General features: G+C 36.2%; 1 protein-coding gene and 1 long non-coding RNA gene across 3 annotated transcripts in view; one reads left to right on the top strand and one right to left on the bottom strand.

Annotated features, from left to right (window-relative positions):
* The window catches only part of tmem163b (transmembrane protein 163b), a 30,075-nt gene that overhangs the window by 1,056 nt on the left and 4,396 nt on the right, over positions 1-24,623 (top strand). Inside the window, exons 2-7 of the mRNA XM_073861577.1 lie at positions 580-699; positions 11,118-11,154; positions 11,241-11,339; positions 14,724-14,820; positions 18,316-18,427; positions 23,105-23,246. Coding sequence (XP_073717678.1) covers positions 580-699; positions 11,118-11,154; positions 11,241-11,339; positions 14,724-14,820; positions 18,316-18,427; positions 23,105-23,246 — 607 coding nt within the window. The remainder of the gene's footprint in view (positions 1-579; positions 700-11,117; positions 11,155-11,240; positions 11,340-14,723; positions 14,821-18,315; positions 18,428-23,104; positions 23,247-24,623) is intronic.
* On the bottom strand, positions 223-21,840 carry LOC129454023 (uncharacterized). 2 transcript variants are annotated; one of them, XR_008647651.2, is made up of 5 exons: positions 21,461-21,840; positions 18,405-18,553; positions 17,708-17,871; positions 2,307-2,407; positions 223-625 (listed from the first exon to the last, which is right to left on the bottom strand). It is a non-coding gene; the product is annotated as an uncharacterized lncRNA (long non-coding RNA). The 2 variants fall into 2 exon arrangements; XR_008647652.2 differs by lacking the exons at positions 223-625; positions 2,307-2,407 and adding exons at positions 7,124-7,280; positions 12,017-12,052.

The raw sequence follows: 24,623 nt of genomic DNA on the forward strand, positions 1-24,623 counted from the left end.
TAAACTAATGTTATTTACATAAAAAACCCACATAAAAATACAGTAGTATGATGTAGTATTTACTATAGCAAACTGTAGTATACTGTAGTATATTATAGTAATAACTGCAGATTGTTAATGCATACTACAGTATTAACTATAGTGAATTGATAAACTGTAGTAAATACTGTACTATACTTTTATATATATTCTACTATGGTAAGGTTCAAAACCACTATTTAACTACAATTTGCTATAGTAAATACTAAAGTTTCTACAATTTTTTGTATGTGGGATTCTGACCTTATAGTTGTTATTGAGATCTAGATCTTAAGACAACTAGTCCCAACCTCCCCTATAGTCTTACTGTATAATGCATAGGCTACTCATGTAATCCCTGTAAAACAAATGTAATATATACTTTCTTAATGGTTTTACATATCATTTACAAATACAGGTGATGCAACTTTTAAACAAATGATTTGATTTTTAAAGAAAGAATGTAAAATGTAGGCCTACCGACATAAGAGAGATTTTACACGTAATACACGTCATGTGGAAATAGTTGATGTCATCTAACCGAGTGATCTCCCTCGTCAGGTCTCCTGGCGAGCAGCATGCGTCTCAAACCCCACGAGGCCCAGAACTACAGAAAAAAGGCATTATGGGTATCCTTGGTCTCCATTGTGGTGACTCTGATCCTCGCCATCGCTGCGTTCAGTAAGTATTCAGGCAATAGGGTCTAGAGAACAGCCCCTTGTGATGTCACATCTTGTTTTTAAGATGTCAATTTGTAAAAAAAAAAAGATTCAGATTCTCTTATTTTGATATTTGCACATGCTGTTTGGATCGGTGAATCATATGTTTACTGTATATTTAAATTGCTGTACTTATAAATTAAGTATATATATATATATATATATATATATATATATATATACTGAAAAAAAGATTTTCAAGAAACCAAAAATATCAAATTTAAGTGATTTTGTGCATAAAACAAGCAAAAATTTTCTTGAATTTTTCTTGAATTTAGTGTTTAAGAATTTTTTTGCTTGTTTTATGCACAAAATCACTCAAATTTGATATTTTTGGTCTAAAAACTAGAACTAGAGTTTTGCTCCTCAAAAAAAGCATCTTAATTTAAAATTTTTTAGATATTTTTACTGAAAACAAGACAAAATACTAAGAATTTTTTTCTTGAAAATCACCTTTTGCAGTGTGTGTATATATATATATAGCTGAAGCAGAGTTGTGTGTAGTTTGGTTCGATGCCACTATATAGCTTGATTCACAAAATTCACTCTGACTAGTTTTGTTACGGTTGTCCTGCAAAATTATGTTCATTATCATCGCTGCAAAGAAACCCAGCTGCAAACACTATCAGAAAAAATGGTCCCTAGCTGTCACTGCGGTGGCACCCTTGCACCTGAATAGTTCATATATTAGTACCTCAAAATATTATATTATTATTACTAAATGCAGTGGCGGCCAGTGACTTATTTTTTGCGAAGTTCGTCACAACATGTATGTAGCCCGTCGTGTGTGGTTTGTCATTTCAAAATACGCGTTCTGCGCATCGATAGATCCCACGTGCATCAGGTGTCTTGTCAAAATAAGCGCCCGCGGCAGACGCGCCCAAAGGGTCCACGATAAAAGAGGCGTTCGCGTTTGACAGATACTCGCATAATCTCATGCGTAATCAGTTTATTTTTAAGTGAGTGTCTTGCGTGTATTTTGTGAACGTGAGCGTCTCTTTTATTATAAACGTGTGCAGCAGGCACTTATTTTGACCAAACACGTGATGCACATGATTCACATGACGCAACAAACGCACACTTTGAAAACAAGACCAACACACATGACACTCCGAACACATATTTTAAATTTGCGCCCCTCGGAAGAGCAGTCACGAGCCACCACTGCCTAAATGGTACATATTAGGAGCTTTTTAAAGGGTACAGCCCCAGTGACACCTTGGGACCATTCGCACCTAATGAATGAATTTTGAGTTTAGCTAATCATAACTAACGTCAATTACATATAGTCTTAAAGGTACAGTACAGCTAAATTAAGACTCTAAAACATATAAAATAAGAAATAAATGGCTCTAAACATAATAAAATATACTTCAGCAACTGAATAAGACAAGTACAAAATCTGCATAATTATTCGGTTCAGGACTACGCTGGATTCAAGCCATTTGGTTTAATCCCACCCCAGCTGGTTTTAAGCTAACAGAAGCTAGCGCAGAGCTGGATGTGATCTGTGATTGGGAACGGTGTTCCTTACTTGGAGCGCCATCCCCATGGAACAAAATGACTCACCTTACACTTCCAGAGTTGGATGGGGACGATGGGACTCACGTTGCCAGGCTGTGAAGATTCTGTCACATAGCAACACTAGATGAGGTCCCGGCTGAACCATCCTGTCATTTAGACATCCATAATAGCTAGGCTTTAGCACCCAATAGATTGAAAATAGCTGGTGAGAAAACACTCAAATAAAAACGTAAAAACGAATGCAAAAGTACTTGGTGGTGAAGGTTTGCTTTTATTTGGGAATGATAGTAATGAACGTTGACATTACGATGCTGAAACATTATGAACTTCAGGTGTGTCATGAAGAAGCTTTAGTGAAAATTGAGCATTATATTGGGTCTAGTATGGGTTTAAAGTATAGATCAAATCAGTATTTTACTGGTGGATTAGGATTTTTGGCTGGGATGAATAGTTGGATCAGTTTTTTGAGGGATGATCTCTATCTTTGCTGTAAGATTGCAGTATCTGTATGGCTTCTTTTTCATTAACGGCTGTTCCTCCTGTAAGCCTGTGGGGACAGAGCTGCGTCGATTTCTCCATTTGTGTGATTTGGCAAGGAGTATGTGTGTGTGAGGCGGTGTTTAAAGGAACAGTTCAAGCGAAAATACAATTTCTGACATTTTGACAATCATGTAAATATTTAATAATATGCCGGATGCGGTTTTCCATATAATGAAAGTGAATGGGAACTGGTGCCGTCGAGCTCCAAAAGGGACTAAACATATCATTAAAGTCCTCTGTTGAACCGATATGACCTGTCAAATGAAAGACAGACCCTTTGAGAGTAATAATGTTTGGTCATGTGACCCACAAGAGACAATGGAGTTATTTGCGATAATTACTTTTTCAACTAATTGCACGATTAATAAACATAATCCCTTTTTTTGGCGATATATTGCCATAGTATTTTCCTGTGTGTAAATTTTAGCCGATCGCGATAAACCCTGTGAAGCTGGAATTTACACTGAACAATGACTAGCTGTTTAAAATTAAAATGCAGCTCAACCAATGACTGGTACACTGCAAAAAATTACTTTTAAGGAAAAAAAATCCTAGTATTTTTGTCTTGTTTTCAGTAAAAATGTCTAAAAATACTTAAATTAAGATGTTTTTTCTTGATGAGCAAAACTCTTGATGAGTTTTTAGACCAAAAATATCAAATTTAAGTGATTTTGTGCAGAAAACAAGCAAAAAAAATCTGCCAATTGGGTAAGCAAAAAAATCTTAAACATTTTTCTTAAACACTAAATTCAAGAAAAATTCAAGAAAATTTTGCTTACCCCATTGGCAGATTTCTTTGCTTGTTTTATGCACAAAATCACCCAAATGTGACATTTTTGGTCCAAAAACTAGACTTATTTTCTTGGGTCATTTTGCTCATAAAGAAAAAGTATCTTAATTTAAGAATTTTTACTAAAACAAGACAAAAATACTAAGATTTTTTTTTCTTAAAAATCATTTTTTGCAGTGTACTTTACCTTTTATAATATTTATTTAAGTTTTAATTATTTTGAATATTTTTTTTGAATATATATTATTAATATTCGTAAAAATTAAAAGTTGTTTTCTTAGACAGTTGTTCTCTTTTTTGGCATTATATAATCAGTGACATAAAAAGGTCTTATAAAGAAGATAAAATTGATTATCTACATTATTTTTGTGGTTAAGAAAAGTCACTATTAAGACAGGCCTAGCCGTTTGGTGTCAATACGCCATATTTACTCAACACCTCCAGTTGACATTAACTTTACTTACATGAAAAATATTGGCCAACTGTTGAACATTAAAAAGTGTGTGTATAAAAAAAACAGTTCCACAAAAAATTCAATTTCGACCATTTTATCGTTGTGTAAATATTTACTGTAATAATATCCTGGGTGCTATTTTAGATAGGGATGCACCGATACCGATACTGGTATCGGGTATCAACCTCGATACCACATTTTCTAAAGTACCCGTACTCGTTAAAAGTCCCCCGATACCTGGAATCGATACCACGGTCTGAGAAATGTCTATGTTTGAGCGGCGTGTAAGGGGTTAATGCCTCTTGTGTTGTCCAAAGAGGCAGAGTTTACAACAAACTGGAAAACTAGTCCTTTGTTTTTTTTTTTTGTTAAATTATATGACTATACCTGTTACCTGTAAATTTAAATAATGTTTCTTATTAAGTACTCAGTATCGGTATCGGCAAGTACTGAAATGCAAGTACTCGTACTCGAGTACTTGCATTTCAGTGCATCCCTAGTTTTAGATAATGAACGTGAATGGGGACTTTGGCCGTTGACTGCCAAAAAAGACAATAAATACTATTAAAAGTCCAAGTGTTTTAAAAAAAAAACAGTTCCTCAAAAAATCAAATTTCGAGCATTTTTCGTTGTGTAAATATTTACTGTAATAATATCCTGGGTGCTGTTTTAGATATATTGAACGTGAATGGGGACTGGGGCTGTTGAGCTCTGTTGATATATGTATACGACATATCAAATCAAACATAGGAGGACCTTTGATATCAAGATGTTTGGTCACGACACGCATGATCTGATATAGTCAGTGCCGTTAAGGGTTAATGGGTCATATTTACTCACAGCTCCAGTTGCCATTTACTTTAATTACACGAAACATATTGGCCAACTGTTGAACTCTAAAAGATGTGTGTTTAAAGGAACAGTTCCCCCCAAAATACAATTTCGACCATCTCGTTGTGTAAATAATATTTACTGTAATAATCTCCTGGATGCGGTTTTAGATATAATGAAAGTGAATGGGGACTGGAGCTTTGAGCGCCATTAAAGTCCTCTGTTGAACCGATATGAGCAATCAAATCAAGCATAGGACCCTTGACATCAATGATGTTTGGTCACATGACACCCAAGAGACAATGAAGTTGGTACCGTTTGGGGTCAATAGGCCATATTTACTTGACAGCTCCGGTTCAAATTTACTTTATTTACATGAAAAAAAACTGGCCAACTGTTGAACTCTAAAAGGTGTGTGTTTTAAGGAACAGTTTCCCCCAAAATACACTTTCTGCCATCTCACCATTGTGTAAATATAACGGCTGCAAGATGTAGCGAAAATGTCAATTTGTGCACATATCGCAATGGTTTGCAATAGCCGAATAATTTTAAAACATAAACAAATGTATAGTTAAAGTTTTTAGTCGATGCAGATAGCAGAGAGACTGGTAAAACAATATCCCTTTTTATACAGAGATTAAGGAAAATACACAGAAAATGCATCCGGTAATTTCTTTAAATCTATAAATCTATAAAAATATATCAAATGAAAGAACAGACCCTCTGCTTTCAAATAAACAACAAACAAATTTTGACCCAGAAAATGTTTATATTTGACCCAAAAATGGGTTAAAACAACCCAGCATAGGTCAAATTACAACACAAGGTGCCTTTTGACCCAACGCTGGGTTGAAAATAACCCATTTTAGACATATTTTCAATTTTTTTATTATAAAATAGTGTCCAGGATATTACAATAAAACACAATTTCTAACACAGTCAGAAAAAATAGTCAAAATATGGTTCCTACCTGTCACTGACGCGGTACTCTTTTAAAACGCACACATTTGCACCTAAAGAGTGCACATAAGTACCTCAGAGGAACTGGTTCCCAATGTACACTCACCTAAAGGATTATTAGGAACACCTGTTCAATTTCTCTTTAATGCAATTATCTAATCAACCAATCACATGGCAGTTGCTTCAATGCATTTAGGGGTGTGGTCCTGGTCAAGACAATCTCCTGAACTCCAAACTGAGTGTCAGAATGGAAAAGAAAGGTGATTTAAGCACTGAAATATCCACTTGTTACAATCAAGGTACGCAGCAAAGCATTTGTGAAGCCACAACACGCACAACCTTAAGGTGGATGGGCTACAACAACAGAAAACCACACCGGGTATCACTCATCTCCACTACAAATAGGAAAAATAGGCTACAATTTGCACAAGCTCACCTAAATTGGACAGTTGAAGACTGGAAAAATGTTGCCTGGTCTGATGAGTCTCGAGACATTCAGTCAGAATTTGGCGTAAACAGAATGAGAACATGGATCCATCATGCCTTGTTACCACTGTGCATTGTTTCTGACCATGTCCATCCCTTTATGACCACCATGTACTCATCCTCTGATGGCTACTTCCAGCAGGATAATGCACCATGTCACAAAGCTCGAATCATTTCAAATTGGTTTCTTGAACATGACAATGAGTTCACTGTACTAAAATGGCCCCCACCGTCACCAGATCTCAACCCAATAGAGCATCTTTGGGATGTGGTGGAATGGGAGCTTCGTGCCCTGGATGTGCATCCCACAAATCTCCATCAACTGCAAGATGCTATCCTATCAATATAGGCCAACATTTCTAAAGAATGCTTTCAGCACCTTGTTGAATCAATGCCAGGTAGAATTAAGGCAGTTCTGAAAGCAAAAGGGGGTCAAACACAGTATTAGTATGGTGTTCCTAATAATCCTTTAGGTGACTGTATACATATCTGTATCTAAATAGTACATATGAGGACATTTTAAAGGGTAGTGCAAGCTTGGGACCATTTTTGACCATGTTATTCTGACGTCATCACACCCCGTCATATTTAGGTAAACTATTCCTTTAAGACAGCGGGCGAGATAAAGCGCTTGGAGACTAATGAAGGAATGGAAGAAACCAGAAAGAAAAAGCGAGACGGTCTTATATATGCCGTCAGAGCTAAATTCCCAGATGTCTCACAACTTCCAGTGCAGCCAATTAACAAGATCTCAGCAACAGTGTGTCTGCCATTACACAAACACACACGATACACACAAGATACACACAAACTCGCACTCATTTATTTGGACTCTGAAACGAGAGCTTGCATACCTCCAAACCTAATAAACGCACCCCGGAATTGCATTTCCCCCATTGCGGGAACCGAGACCCACTTGATACGGGTTTAAATCTAATTTCTTGAAGAAAGTATCGACCTATAAGAAAACAAAATGAGAAAAAAGAGAAAGAGAGGTTGATGTAAATATGAAATTGGCAAGGAGAGGTCACAGATATAAGAGAGGTACAGTACTTTACTCTAATATTAATACATGCAGCTCTACCAGCCGCTAAAAGCCAGCATGCCAGCTCCCACCGAGGCCGGTCTAAATATAGACTTGGAAGATAGATAGACGAAAAGATAGAAGTGGAGGGGTGAGCTGCCCTCCCTGCACCTCATCTGGTATTTAAACATCTATGCCGAGGGGGCATTGGGAGAAAAACTGCAAAGGAGGGGAAAAGTCAAGGCTTTAAGTGTATAGTTTGGTAAACAAATAAAGCAACAATCATTTATTACATTTAGGTTTTATCCGTATGTGAGTTTTTCGTTATGTGTAACTGTCAATTGAGATCTTTCATATCGCTGCTCTCGAACTGATAAGAACATGCAAATATATTCAGCAACTCAGCCACATAAACTAGATCACATTCACTGTTTCGGCTCGACTATGTGTGCGTGTGGTCATAAAGGAAGAAAGGTTTTTCCAGAGCATCTGTTGTGTTGAATTTCAACCTTCTGTGATTCACAGACCCGTTTTCACAAAACTAACACCTACGACGGCGGTAGAAAGCGCACGCATTAAAATAATCTGTTTTGAAAGCCTGCGTTTCTTCTGAAAGATAGCCAGCTAGTGTGTTTTGTAGTGGTTTGTCTGTAGGGATTTTCTACAAACATTACGAGGTTGTGTTTGTTCAGAATGGTTTGCTTTTTTATGTCAAATAGAAAGAGTTTAAACAGTTATGCACATGTTCATCTATATATTATAATGTACATATAAGTCAAATGACTAGGTGCTATAATGATTTTTAACCTTTATATAGTAAATATTAATTCAATTCAATTCAATTTCAATTCAATTTTATTTATATAGCGCTTTTCACAATTTGGTAATTGTATCAAAGCAGCTTTACATAATAGATGCAGTGAAAAGCACAGAAAATCGACTGATAGCACAACATAATACACAATAGCACAAGCAGCTAAATTTGCTGCGGCTATAAATCAACATTATAAGCAAACGTATTACTAATGTAACGTATAGAAGTTAAGCCCAAAAAGGCTGCCTCCCCGGGTTGAAAAACCCCCTAGGAGAAAAAAAACCCCGGATTTTAAGCCGAGGAAGTAAAAAAAGTCCTAGGAGGAAAAAACCCTTGGGATATATATATATATATATATATATATATATATATATATATATATATATATATATATATATATATATATATATATATATATATACACATTGAAACGGAAGGAGATTAAGCGGAGAGTAAGCGGGTTCTGCCGGTGGTCATTGGTCAGGCATCAGGCAAAAGTGCTAGCACCAGACCCAGAGATCAGCTGAATGGATTCCAAAACGGTAAACATCAAATGTTTAACTCTAGGAGAGCTGGAAAATTAGCATATTTTCAAAAAAAGTGGAGTGTCCCTTTAACCAAGGCCTAGTCCTAGTTTAAGATAACCCTGTCCAGGAAACCACCACATAAATATACACTACTGTATATACCAGGGGGCACCATGTTGGAGACCACTGCTATATGCTATATTTACTATATTTCTTCATGTGAGTTGAATAAAAAGTCAATTGGTCAATTAAATTTGTTGTTTGTTTTTAAATCTGGACCACCACAGTAATCCTTTAAAGATGATACTTTATTGGGATATTATAATATCCTGCAGTTTTACCAGTCTCATCATTTTGGTGCACAAGTCGGGCCGCCGTAACTGCAGCAGTTTCTGCTGACTTCACTTGAATCTTAGAATAAATTTGACTTCTTAATTCGCACCGAATGGTTTAAGCTTTCTTGAGATACATAATTCTCTATAACACCTCTCCCATTACCCATGATGCACCGCATGGGGTCCTATCGTTTTGACGGATCTGTGCTATAGTTATGACGAACTTTGTACTGTTAATTTAACTTAGAAATTGTTCTTGTGACACCATGTGGAGTGTTTCTGGTTTGTAAGATCTGTATTATTAAAAGTTACATTGCATGTTTCAGTTTCCTGAGTTGTCTATACCCATAAATATACGCTATGTTGCTATTTACAAACGACATTTAAATAATATTTATCATTATTTTTTGCAAATGTTTGTCACTTATTAAATCATATTAAAGGAAAACACCACCGCTTTTCAACGTTTCACTATGTTCTTACCTCAACTTAGACGAATTAATACATATCTATCTTTTATCAATGCATGCATTTAATCTTTGTACAGCGTGTCGTGAATGTGTAAGCATTTAGCCTAGCCCCATTCATTCCTTAGGACCCAAACAGGGAAGAACCCAGAAGCCACCAAACACCTCCATGTTTTCCCTATTTAAAGACTGTTACATGAGTAGTTACACGAGTAAGTATGGTGGCACAAAATATTTTTTAAGCATATAAAAAACTATATCGTATGGCGGACCTCGACATCATCACTCCTGACTATTCCCCCTCTCGCTCAAACTTCCCTCAATATTACTGCCCCCAAGTGTTATTTATCTGCTTAAAAAATCACCACGTTTTATTTTGTGCCACCATACCCACTCGTGCAACCACTCATGCAGCAGTCCCCAAACAGGGAAAACATGGAAGTGTTTGGTGTCTAAATTCATCCCTGTTTGGATCCCAAGGAACGAATGGGGCCAGGCCAAATGCCAACACACTCACACCACGCCGCACAAAGACCAAGTGCACGCACCGAAAAAAGATAGGGATGTATTAATTTGTCTAGGTGAGGCAAGAACACAGCAAAACATTGAAAAACGGTGGTGTTCTCCTTCAAAGTAAAGCTTACTTACTAAATACTCTATGTATAATAATGTGTTAGACATAGATTTATTTACTGCATAAATGTTATATTTGTCTATGTGTTGACATTTCTGTAGACATGTTTGTTTGGTTCATTAATATTACAAGACATCTGGTGCGAGATGCCTAAAAACAGCTAAAGGCAGACGATATATATTTAGTAACTGCTAAAACTTTAATATCATGCCTTGCCAGCTGTATTATTTTATGAAGAGAAAAACTGCGTGTGTGTGCCTGTATGTGTTTGTTTTTTATGTAATATATTTGGTTTTTAAAGGTGTGTGCAAGTTTAAGCTAAGGCTAAGTTTGTATTTCATATTTACACATGAATATTTGTTTCAGATTTAAACTTTGTTAGTCCAGAGTTCAATCAAGCATCACCTCAACAAAACCATTTTTTGGATGAATCAGTATTGTCAATTTTATATAAATACGTTCGTATTGCTAGAGCAGCAATACCATACTGTATTACTATACGGTACAGTACTGTAAAGCGTGCTTTTGTGCTGAAACAGATCTGCATGCTCTTATGAGATTCGTCTGATAGAGGTGGATGGAGACTCTCAGGGTAGAGGATTCAAGCGCATTAGAGGTCAATATAAGGTCGATATTTGGACAAGAGCCACCTTCACATCCACACCGTTTGCTGACATTACAGTGTGAACGGATGAAATTTGAACCGGGCACTTTAGCAGTCAAACTTACAGTTACACACGCATACAGTACTGTACAAAAGTCTTAGGACACTTAGGCATACCATTTTGTGTAAATTTTTCCTATATGTTTATATATGTTTATATCTTAATAAAGGGTGTGAAAAATAAATATATGGATAAACTAAATTGATGGTTTAGCACAGTACAAACAAAACGCCCTTACCTGAATGGCTACTAACTGTCTAACCCATATGCCTTGCCTTTAAAATTTGTATTTGAATGGCACTAATATATATCTTGTTTATTTTTTGTAGCTGTTTCTGTAATGCGACAGAGCGCGTCTGCGTTCGGGTTTGCGGTAAGTATGCAACCGCATGCTTTGCTGTAAATTGCTATGTTATTATTTATATACATATATATTTATATGTTTGTTGTTTGTTTGCGTTTGACGCTACTCTTGATGTCCTATCTTCTATAATAGTGCTTTGGCGATACAGTAACGCCGCCGCCGTCCATTCAGCACACAGAGAGTACATGTGAGTACACAAACAAATCTGTCTTCTTTCGAATGGACGTACGGATCAAATAAAAGTTTGCACTCTGTGGGGATTCTGGGTAGTTTCAGCAGCAGTAGCCTATTAAATGTTGTTTCTGGGCAACAAGATAAGGGGAAGGTCGAATCGATCTGGTGATTTTGACATGTTGCTCATCTAGAGAGAACATCGGTGGGCGTTTCAATAGAGGAAAGGCCATAAACAGAAAATGTACTGGTTAGGGCTGTCACAATGATTAAATAATCGTCACATCGCGATTGTTTTACCTCATCATGATGATTTCACATCACCGCAATGATTGCACATCTCTTTAAAAACACAAGGGGGGGCTGCACCGCCTGTATAAACGAAACAGTATCAGATTAGTTTTAAATATGTGTTATGTGTATTAATATTTACTGCCAGGTAAACTTGCAAAATGTTTAATTTAAATAATCACAACAATGTGTGAAAATTATTTCATAAACAAACAAAAAAGTATGAGAATTAAATGTCAAAGCAATAAAACAGACAATTAATTGTCATAATTGTCAAAGTCCTAAAACAGGCAATTTCTTGTCACAATTAACCGCCAGCCAAATTTCATAACTGTGACAGCCCTACGACTGGTAGAGAAAAATGTAACAAAATGTAAAATGTTCAGGCATTACTTTACTCACCTTTATGTCATTCCAAACCTGTGTGTTGTTTCATTTCTATTAAATCACAAAAAGAAATGTGTTCAATCAATAGGCAACTCGATAAAAACACAATTAAAGTTGCAATCTGTAACTTTTGCCACTCTATCACCATCTCTGTTTGAAAAATTAAACCGCAGGTTACTTTAGTTATGTTTTGAGGTCAAATGATGTCAAACTGACATCAAACCAGACAGCTCAAATTATAAATCATTATTATAAGCCTACACTTTTCGAAAAAGGTACAAAAGCTGTCACTGCGACTGTACAATTTAAACGGGCCTAATACCCACCCGTGAGGTACTAATATGACCTCTTTACATACGAAGGTGTATTTTTCGCCCCCAGTGACATTTTTTGGACCTTTCTTCCTAAGAGTGGTTATACCACTATACAGCTTTAAAATATCCATGTGACGTCTACAGACCGTTTCAGCAGTAACAACATAAACAAGCGGCGTCCGTGGTCAACACGTAACTTCCGGTAAACTCCGCTAAGAATAAATACAACAAAGTACTTTAAAGCAACACTATGTAGTTTCCATGTAAAATTGACTTACAGCTCCCCCAGGTGGTTGAAAAGCGCAACAGTGCCTGGTATCAGACACTCTTCTGCAGGCAGGGGGAGGGGCGGGGCTGTGTGCTCTACCCTCCACCGCTACTTTCAGAGTGTGCTTGTAGAAGCTAGGAGGCTGCTCAGGTTGCAGCAACAGTACAATTTGTCCAGTTAAAAGTTGTTCTATCACTGAAATAATTTAAGAGACATTATTTAAAGGTTGAAAAACTACATAGTGTTGCTTTAAACGTAGTGTATTTATATAACAAGCAAAATAAACAACACGTAGATTACATAGGAAACCAAAACATTTGTTATTTTCGACGAGGTATTTGTTCAAGAGTTCAGTTTAGCAAATAGTCAGACCATTAAAAAACTGAAAAGGAAGTAAAGTTCGGACAAGACGCGTATCGCGTCACCGCACTTGCGTCCGATGAAATGGTCTATAGTTTTACTGTTAGCGAATGTCATGTTTTCTCCAGTCAAATCTGCACTGCTTAAAGCCAATTACCTTTTCTTTAAGACAGGTACAGTACACCACTCTCCTGCTCTCCTGAGAAATGGACTGTGGGGTTTGTGTTCAAAAAGCCCTCAGACAGCCCTCAAATAGGCAAACAAAAACTCGATAAAAACACAATTAAAGCGGCAATCTGTAACTTTTGCCACTTTATCGCCATCTCTGTTTGAAACATTAAACTGCAGGTTACTTTAGATATATTTTAAAGTCAAATGACGTCAAACTGACATCAGACCAGACAGCTCAAATTACAAATCATTATAATAAGCATACACTCTCCGAAAAAAGTATAAAATCTGTCACTGCGACTGTACAATTTAAACGGGCCTAATACCCACCCGTGAGGTACTAATATGAACTCTTTACATACAAAGGTGTACTTTTTGCCCCCAGTGACATTTTTTGTACCTTTCTTCCTAAGAGTGGTTATATTGCTATACAGCTTTAAAATATCCATGTGACGTCTATAGTTTTACTGTTAGCGAATGTCATGTTTTCTCCAGTTAAATCTGCACTGCTCAAAGCATTTTCTTCAAGACCACCGGGTTTGATGAATCAAAGCCAGGTACAGTACACCACTCTCCTGCTCTCCTGAGAAATGGACGGTGGGGTTTTGTGTTCAAAAAGCCCTCAGACAGTCTCTCTCTCTCTGTACGGCTCTGTGTTCGTACTTCTTTATCAACCGAAGGAAAGAATACAACCGGCAAAGGGCATGAAGTCTTTGTGAACATAGTGAACAGGAAGGAAGTACGCAGGACAAAAAGAAACAGTGTCGAAGTTGCACTAGACAACTAGACAGGAAAAAGACACACACCTACTACACAAACAGTACAGATAAACATGCATTGCATAAATCCATTCCCCAGAGGGGAAATCGGCTAGGATTTGGATCGCCGTGGTGACGGATTGCATCATGAGGTGGGCTGCTGTACTGTACCAAGATGAAATATCTACATCCTGCTATCATTGAACGGAAAGACAGTAGTGCACCGCAGACTGGTAATGATGGACAGCGCATTGTGATGCTAAACCTGAAACAAGTGGGCTGCGAGTGGTTGCCATGGTGTTGGTTATTAAGTACAATGGAGGGTTTTTATTGGTCAAAACAGCCCACATACACATTAGGTGCATCTGTGTGTTTACATACATACCATAAAATGTATGTATAATGGACATAAAGGCTACATACATACAACTAGGCTCCATGGCCTAATTGTACAAGATCAAAGTAGATGAAATAAATCGATGCATCTAATTTAATCTCCCAAGATCTTTTTAGGGTGTTTGTGTGGATCTCTCTTTGGTTATTAAATAATCACCAACCAAAACACTTAACAATTTTAGCCTGCAAAGATACCATCCATCACAGCCTACAGTGTGTATGTGTGTAACAACAGATTGACGTTCGCCGGGTAAATAGTGAAGCAGATGCTGTTATCCAGATGTAATTAGACGGCAACCGCCCGCAACGTCTTCATTAACAAACACAGGTCGTGACTTTTCTAACAAGACTGACGTACTAAAGCGATTGTGTTTTTTAAACCGAGACACTGGAGGGAAATGAAAGCGTAAACATTATCAGCTAAACTTATGACTCTTTGTGTTTGTGTTTTTCAGAGCGTGTGTTATTCTTGGGGTTGTGTTTATTCTGTCAGCCCTCACTATTCTGGGGAAAGCAATCCATGATCTCGCCACAATGCTTAAACCTGAAGTGGTAAGACAATACACATACATACATACACCTGTGCAAACCGAGCTGAAGTCATGTTACATCTGACTTTTACATTGATTTGGTACATCCTTCCTTGCATTTATTTTCTATGATCTGTCAAAATCGCACATTTTGTTTCCCCATTGACTATAAATAATACCGGAGAGAGTCTCTTGGGTGTAGCACATCACATGGGGACACAACACCATATACATTCATGCCATCAACCGCTCAACAACCCAAGTGTAAAGTTGAGTGAACGCGGTAAAGATGAAGTGTGAAGACAGACGAGATGAAAATAGACTGATAGCACTGTTGCCAAGCAACATCAAGGAAAGAGTTTTCCCCAAACCAGAAACCCCTCATTTCTATCCATCCATCCATCCATCAAAATATTTTGGGCTATATAGGGTTCTTGATTTTGCTATATGTGACCCTGGACCACAAAAGCAGTCTTAAGTTGCTTGCACAGGTATATTTGTAGCAATAGCCAACAATACATTGTATGGGACAAGTAAAGATCATGTTCCATGAAGATATTTTGTAAAATATTTTGTAAGTATATAAAAAATGTATTTATCATTAGTAATATGTGTTGCTAAGGACTTAATTTGGACAACTTTAAAGGCGATTTTTTCAATATATTGATTTTTTACACCGTCAAATTCCAGATTTTCAAACAGTTGTATCTCGGCCAAATATTGTCCTAACAAACCATACATCAGTGGAAAGCGTATTTATTCAGCTCATGTGTAAATATTAATTAAACAAAATTGACCCTTATGACTGGTTTTGTGTTCCAGGGTCACAAATTTACAAATTTGTAAAATAAAACGAAATTATTTTCCTTTAAAATCGTACTATAGCGTATGATTTTCCAAATGTCTATTATTTACACTGAACTTAAAAAGTTCTATGACATCATATGACCTTAAAAAGTTTCTGACATCACATGGATTTATAAAGTTCTATAATGACATCATAGGCATTTTAAAAGAACTTTCTATGACGTCAGGCTGTAAAAGCTTTATATAAGATGGGGCAAAGAGAAAATGGGGTGGAAAGAGAAAATGTATACCGGGGTCTTCAACTACTCTTCTTCGAAAGCCAGATTTTAAAGATGTAAATATGATGCGGGCCAAACTTTTACCCCTATTTTTATCTTTTATATTATTATTATTATTATTATTTTATAGCACTAACTGTAATGCAGATTTCTTAAACTTTTATAAATTGTTACATTTCAAGTATTCACAACGTCTTTTCCTTATGACTAAAATTGCACTTCATGTTTTCTTTTTAGTATTTTAATTTCAATTCAATTCAATTTTATTTATATAGCGCTTTACACAATTGTTAAATTAAATTATTATAAACAGCAGAATACAGCGGTTAAGATTAACCATACTAGCGAGCGTAGTAAAAATGTAACCTATGTAAGAGGGTGCTAAGTAAAGCCAATGTCAGCAGACTCCTCAGGGGTTGAAAAAAACCTCCTAGGAGAAAAACCCTGTGAGCGAAAAGTCCTAGGAGGGGGGGGGCCCTTGGGAGAGAGACAGACAGCTGATTCTATTATTTTAAAGATATATAGGCTAAACCACCATTCTATTCAGTCCTTCAGAGTTTTTTTGTGATTGTTGCGGGCAAAAATCCACGATTTTGCGGTACGTTTTCTTTAAAAATGCGATGGAATATGCAGGATATTTATGCAATTTATGCTATGGAACTGCGGGAATTTTGCGAAAATTGCCGAACTTGCAAAAACTGCGGAAACTTGCAAAAGCTGCAATGATGTTCACGTCACATAATCCCGTCACTTCATAACGTTCCCATGGCAACAGAGGACACGGCTGCGCTTGGGTGAAGTAAATGCAAAATTTTTCAACTTTCTGCTAATATATATGTGACTTTTTGCTACGAAAATGCGGGGATTATGAAAAAATGCAGCCCCGCATAAATATGCGGACTTTATGCAATAAATCGTGCGATTGCACAATCGCGTTTTTCTGGAGGGACTGTCTATTGTACACTACATTTGGACATGACTGTCGTAATCGTAAATCTGTCCACATGGTTGAGAAGCTCAATCCAGCGCCTTTAATCTACGAATATATTTATACTTAATAATTTACTTATCAGTAATCAATAATTTTTAAAGTGTTACTGATTAAACAAAAAAGATCAATAATTTTCACTTTGCACGCAGTGTTTTCGTTGGAAAACAATTCAAATACATCACTTCCGAATGGTGTGTCACATGCGGTGTATTAGCGAAAGTTTTTTTAGGCATCTAAAGCTTAAATTGGATCAGAAAATTGCGCACCCATATATGGTTGGCACCCCACGCAACCCTTTCCGACTCTACTTACGGTTTATCTGCCGTCATTTGTCGCGTACAGTGGAACTAGTTTTAAACGTGTACTAGTTTTAATAAAGACAAAGCTGACCAGCGGCCCAGATAAAGATGACTGGAGGGCCGCGTTTGGCCCGCGGGCTGCCAGTTGACTAGCCATGATGTATACAGTATAGCCAAAGAGACAAACAAAGAAGGAAAGGGAGAGAAAAAAGAAAAGAAAGAAAGAGAGAGAGAGAGAGAGAGAGAGAGAGAGAGAGAGAGAGAGAGAGAGAGAGAGAGAGAGAGAGAGAGAGAGAGAGAGAGACTGTGCTGATGTTTTAATCAGGACTCTGGAGTCTCTCTGGAGGGTTTTCGCTCCTGTCTCAGCGTGTACGGCTGGTTTTGGCGCATACAAGCCTAAAAATAGATCCAATATTTCTCTCTCTCCCTTCATCTGCTGTTGATGTCAGAAACACTTTCCCCCCTTCTTCTCTTGCTCTCTCTTGTTTTCTCACATACTCTTTCTCTCTCTTTCTCACATACACACACACTCACTTGTTCTGTATTGAAATGTTAATGGGCTGCTCTGAATCTGCTGTTTGGGACGAGACTCATCTGCAGTCCTGTGTGTGCAAAAAGATGTTCATCCAAGTTCTATGATGATCTTTGCCGGATTCCTGTACATATCCGACGATCCGTGCCCGAATATGTGGCCCAGTCTGTAAAAACGTAGCTACAGTTACTTTTTCGTGATTTACTATTATGTGTTCAACATCAACTCATCATACATACTGTAAAGATCCTTCTGTGAAAATATAACCTTGATATTTAATATTGACTGAGTAAGATCATGTCAAAGATTGAAATCAATGTTAAATTAATTGTTGAAATCAAACTTTGTTGGTCAAAATCTTATATTTACATAAGAAGGCAAGTTCACAATGCTGCAAGTGTACTATTTGAAACGCAGCCCGTGGATGTTTGTCATCCATTTCACTTCCTCTGGTTGTGTGCATCATCAGTAAAATTACTGTCGGATAAGCAAGGCTTTAGATTTATGACTGTTATAAGTGCACATGCCTATAATGTCTCTCTCTCTCTCTCTCTCTCTCTCTCTCTCTCTCTCTCTCTCTCTCTCTCTCTCTCTCTCTCTCTCTTTCTAGGATGACTTCCTATACAGCGTCTCCATTATCAGCGGTGTGGTGTGCACGATTCTGTGCGTCTTTAAGTTCATGCTTGGGAAAGTCCTCACCAGCAGGGCCCTCATCACCGATGGTACGTTTCCCCGGAAACACACTGGGTTACCGTGGTGATGGCCAGTCTGATTTATTATTCACAGTGCCTTGGCAACATGTCTAGTCTGATTTCACCTTAGCTCCTGCTACTTTAACTTCCAACTGTCTGGGAGAGAGAGAGAAAGAGAGATACACTTCTAGAAGAACCATAGAACCATAGAATAACCATTTTTGGTTCCAAAGAACCTTTTAAAGGCACGATATGTAAGATTTTTGCAATAAAATATCCCAAATCTATTAGCACAGTATAATATATGTTGTTCACGTGTGTACTTAACATTTTTCCAAATGTTTTCACCAATGTTTGAATTTAGAGAATTTGCTATTTGATAAAGCGCTCCCTGTTTAAAGAGTCGCTTGTCAATTATGTCATATTCCGCTTTTGCCCCATAAAAACCATAGTTGTGTTTGAATTCTTTTCAAATTTAGCCCAAGACTGATCATGATATCAAAGTATCACGAGAATGATTTGAAAGCAGAACTCTCGCAACAGTTTAATGTCATACCCTGATCAATCTGCGCAAATTTGCATGCAGAAGTTAGCAGAATAAAGGTACATGAAGGTATAAAAGTTGTAACTAGCGGGGTACCTTTTCAAAAAGTACACTTTTGTACCTAAAAGGTACATATTGGTATCTCTAAGGTACTCGCCGGTACCTAAATTTAGAGGTTTTTTAAGTGAGATATACATCATCTGAAAGTCGAATAAATTAGCTTTCCATTGATGTATGGTTTGCTAGGATAGGACAATATTTGGCCAACTAAAATCTGGAATCTGAGGTTGTAAAAAATAAAAAATAAAGCAATAAACCCCGAGAAGCAGTGGGTTACCAGTGCATTTTATAACAGCTAAGGGGCGTTGTAAGGCACGACGCGAAGCGGGTAAGATCGCCCCCCAGTGGATAATAGCGGACGTATGAACTTGAGTTATAAAATCCTCAGACAACGTTTTCTCTTTATCGACGAGATGACTCAACAATATTTATTGACATTTATCTGGATATCGCCATTAATTGTGCAATTGTAGACAAATTAAAAATATGATTTAAGACTGTGGTGTTTATTTTCATAAATCAATACGCAGCAACAGTGGCGCAGTGATACTTATGTTATGTGGTCTGAACCGTGAGGTTACCGGTGTATTTTATCACGGCTTAGAACGCGTTTCAACCAATCAGAATGAAGAACCAGAACTGCCCGTTTTATAATATTAAATAATCACCCTTAAAGGCAGAGTAGGCAGGTTTAAGTCTAAAAAAAGTCTAAAACACTTTTTTCCAAATTTGTTTAAACTGTCTTTATATACCAATACATACATAAAATGTAAGTACTCTGAAAAAGAGAGTATAAAATCGAGTGTCTGTAGACCTCTCACGACCTTTAAACACAGCTCATTTTTCCATTCACTCCACCCCCTCCCTTCTGGGCTCTTCTAAAGCCACGCCCCCAAAACACATGAATGCGCGACGCTGACCGGTTCTGCTGGGAGCAGCATTTACCTCAGACGAGCGGAGAGGAAGGAGCGCGGTGCATGTAGTAACATCATGTCACAAACACATGTAATAATACACCTAACTTTATCACTATCAATATCGATACTGGTAAAGTTTAAAATATATTTAGTTTGATTCGGTAACAAACGAGCTAGTTATATTTATTAGACAAAGCTAAAAACAGGTTGCATTGATACAAGTTTTTTTATTACCATCAGTTACACTGTGATGAAGGTGAATTTCGTGGAAGATTCATAACATATACGGTGTTTTGCATGGAAGAGTTTCCGTGATGAAAGCATTGTTGACTCTGATGAGGACTACACTCCAGAGACAATACCGCTATCGCATCATCGACTCGGGGAAATGACACGCGATATTCACTCTCATTTGATTTCGTCGTTTATTCCTTTTTTTGCCTTCGCTGAATGCATATGCAGGTACTGTGAGTTCTGAATGCTCTTTCTCTGCCGTACTTTTGCTCTTCCTAGATTTCGTGCCTCGTGCACGTTCAAATCAATCGCGTGTGCGCATGTCTGGGCAGATCCCGTAGCAACAGGGGTGGTGCCATGGTCGCAAGAGAGAGTGATAGTGGCGCAAGCCAATCATTTGTTTCGTCCCGAATGGAAATAATTAGCTGTGTTTAAAACCTGTGAAAGGTCTACAGACACTCGAGCTTTATACTCTTTTTTTCAGAGTACTTACATTTTACTTATGTATTGGTATATAAAGACAGTTTAAACAAATTTGTAAAAAAGTTTTTTAGAAAATTCCTGCCTATCCTGCCTTTAAAGTTTTCTAAATAAAGTCCTTAGCAACACATATTACTAATGATAAATACATTTTTTTATATTTTATGGTAGGAAATATTTTCATGGAACATGATATTTACTTAATATCCTAATGAGTTTTGCCATTTAAATTTTATTTACCATTTTGATCCATACAATGTATTGTTAGCTATTGATACAAATATTCCTGTGCTTTTGTGGTCCAGGGTAACAAATGCTATAGACAAACACATTTCCCCCTTAAATTAGGTAAATATTTGCATAGTATGGGCCAGGGTGATGCTAGGCACAAATGGGATGGGGGGGCTAAGCCCCCTAAAACATGACCCTACAAATGCAGTGAATATTTTGGTATTATTAATTGTAATATGAACTTAAAGCTGAAAAAAGCACTGTTTACAGTCCTCATGGTGGTGGTATCTTGTTCATAGCATAATTTTCCTTGTTGATCAACCCTTACTTTGTTTCTGACTTTATTATTTCTGATATATCTCATTTTGATCCATTTTGTTGCCTATTTTAATGTGAAAAAATGTGAACAGCATTTCTCTCAACAACATAAGCGCATTTACACTCAGGCTATATTTGTCACAGACCTTCATTTTATCGATTCAAGTTATTTCATTTTTACATCCATACACATTGACATTGTAAGTTGTGTTATTCTTTAAGTTATTAAGAATCGAGAAAGAAGATGTTAATTTGACGAAACAGTTGTTTTATTTTTACCTGAGGAAAGCCGATGTTCAGTGAGTGATAAGTGACTGACTGACTGACTGACTGCGTGTTGTCAACAGTGCCACCTGCAGGCCGGAACAGATACTGCGCTGTTTAACTACTCGATGTATACGAGCCTCACAGATGCTTTTAATGGACAAATCAAGCGTAAATCTACCGCAAACAGACTAGGAAAACAAATAAGAAGTAATAATAATAAACCCGATTACATATGTGAACTAAAACGTTTTCAAATCCTCAAAAGATCAGGGGCTTTGACAAAACCATCACAATGCCACTGTGTGTGGGCTATTGACAACATAGCATAGATATTTGTCACACACATACACACAGTCAGCATGACAGACAGTAGTCAAACAGTGTGTATCTTTGTAAACCGTCCTCCCATGTAAAGCATACAAACACCCATCATGCAAACACACACATATGCGTGCTGACACATTAAGGAGTCACCGGCTGCCATACATCAAAAAATACATTTTTAAATATAATTTTAACCCCCCTGTTATGTTCAATTTTAGCAACAGTATTAATGTTTATAGTTTAATATATGCTAAATAACTTTAAATTTAAAATTAAATTGTAGGAAAAACATAACTTTATTTTTTAAATACATAAATTGTTTATTTAATAGATTAATTTGTATAAAAACACATAAAATTAGTGTATCTTTAGTAAAAAAAGTAAAGAAAAAATATATAACAATTATTTTATTTCGTACAGTTTTACCAGTTTTTCATATAGTGTATTTATAGAAAAAAACACTCATTAGATCAGTTTTACTGTGTGTACTGTATATTTATATACTTGGCAGACACTTTTATTTCAAAGTTACTAAAAGTAACTTCAAGAAGTATCAAGAAAAATTTAAAAAGTATGTTTAAAGGTTTAAAAATACAATTGGCATATTTTTCATAGATGTCAAAGTAGATTTGGGGTCAATTTGGAAGGTTAAATATATTTCAAAATGTTTTTTTGTGGCCATTTTTTGCATATAAATAAATAAATGGGGAAAAATAAAGCATTTATATTCACGTTGCAATGGAAACTTTGTGTTACAAGCCTGTAAACATAACAGGTTTAAACATATTTTTAACTGTAAAAATATAAATATAATTTTATATATAACTTCATACATTTTATACAAACTTTTATTTTGGCCAGGAAACATATATTTTTTTGCCATACAGGTTTTGAAATGTATTTGTTGCCCCTGAAATACATTTATAATGTATTTATTAGAAACTAAATATAATTGTAAATTTAAAAATATTAAATTAAGCTTAACTTTTTACAAAATGTATTTAGCTTATATTTAAAATATATTTTTGACCAGAGAAATATATTTTTTGGCGTATGAATATATATGAAATACATTTATGCATTTGGCAGATGTTTTACAAAGCAACTTACAGTGCATTACAAGGTATAGATTTTTTATCAGTACTGTAGATTGAGAAAGCAATTGTCAGCAATTGTCATAAACTGCACTTTAAGTGTTTTTACTAACAAATCGTAAGTCGTATTAAACTTTCATTTGAGAAAATTCAACTAAACGTAACAGATTTTAGTTCGGGAGCGCCTGATATGTCATTCCCATCTAATAGCTTGTTGTGTATTTCATTGTGTTTGTAGGCTTTAACTCTCTGGTTGGAGGCGTGATGGGATTTTCGATTCTAATCAGCGCAGAGGTATTTAAAAATTATCCCAGGGTCTGGTTTCTGGATGGTACCATCGGGGTTCTCATTGGACTGATCATTCTCGCCTATGGAGTCAGGTAAGAGTCCAATCAATACTCGTAAGTTAAGTGTTGTAGATCCAAATCATAGAATGCACCATGTTGCTTTATTGGTTAAGGTTATGTTTACACAACCATTAAAGTTTATAAAAAAAATAGGTATGGAAAAGAGCTGCGCTTACATCGATCACGAAAACAACTACAATGCTGTATTAAGCATGCCAGGCCAATAGATGGCGATGTTACTTTATAAAAAACACATCATGGCTGCACAAATATGCATTTTTATACAGAGCAAAAATATAAACAATCAGTTGAGTAGTTTTGTTTAAACCGACGATGACTATAAGCAGTGTTGAGGGTAACGCATTACAAGTAATGCACATTACGTAATAATATTACTTTTCTGAAGTAACGAGTAAAGTAACGCATTACTTTATAAATGTACACAATAATTGGAGTTACTTTTTTAAAAAGTAATGCAAGTTACTTTTCAGTTTAATTAATTCAATTTAAAAATAAAATAATGTACTGAATTAAACTGAACATATTAACTAGAATTACGCACTCAGTTCGAGTCATGGCAGACTAGAGCTTGACATTTTTGCGATAATAAAAAACACCTGCAAGGCCTGAAAAAGATCAAGCCTCAGCCAAGTAAGAAAAAGTAACGCAAAAGTAACGCAAAAGTAACGTAAGCATTACTTTCCATGAAAAGTAACTAAGTAACGCAATTAGTTACTTTTTTGGGGAGTAACTTAATATTGTAATGCATTCGTTTTAAAAGAAACTTTCCCCAGCACTGACTACACAGCTGCAAAAATATTTATTTTATACAGAGCGATAAATATAAACAATCAATTGAGTTATTTTGTTTAAACCGACAATAACTATAAGCAGTGTTGCGGGTAACGCATACAAGTAACGCACATTACGTAATAATATTACTTTTCTGAAGTAACGAGTAAAGTAATGCATTACTTTATAAATGTACACATTAATATTTGAGTTACTTTTTAGTTTAATTAATTCAATTAAAAAATAAAATAACGTACTGAATTAAACTGAACGTATTAATATAGAATTTGAGTCAGAAAAAACATTTTTGGTATCATAAAAAACACCTGCAAGGCCTGAAAGAGATCAAGCCTCAGCCAAGTAAGAAAAAGTAACGCAAAAGTAACGCAAAAGTAACGTAGGCATTACTTTCCATGAAAAGTAACTAAGTAATGCAATTAGTTACTTTTTTGGGGAGTAACTGAATATTGTAATGCATTACTTTTAAAAGTAACTTTCCCCAGCACTGACTATAAGTGACTCTGGACTATAAAGCGCCTATAAAATTTCCTAATTTTGTTAGAGAAGCGTTTAATAAACGCAGAACGAAAACAATCCCGTAAGCTGGCATTGTTGCTT

This window comes from Misgurnus anguillicaudatus, chromosome 23 (genome assembly GCF_027580225.2).
Source record: "Misgurnus anguillicaudatus chromosome 23, ASM2758022v2, whole genome shotgun sequence".
Lineage (NCBI taxonomy): Eukaryota > Metazoa > Chordata > Actinopteri > Cypriniformes > Cobitidae > Misgurnus > Misgurnus anguillicaudatus.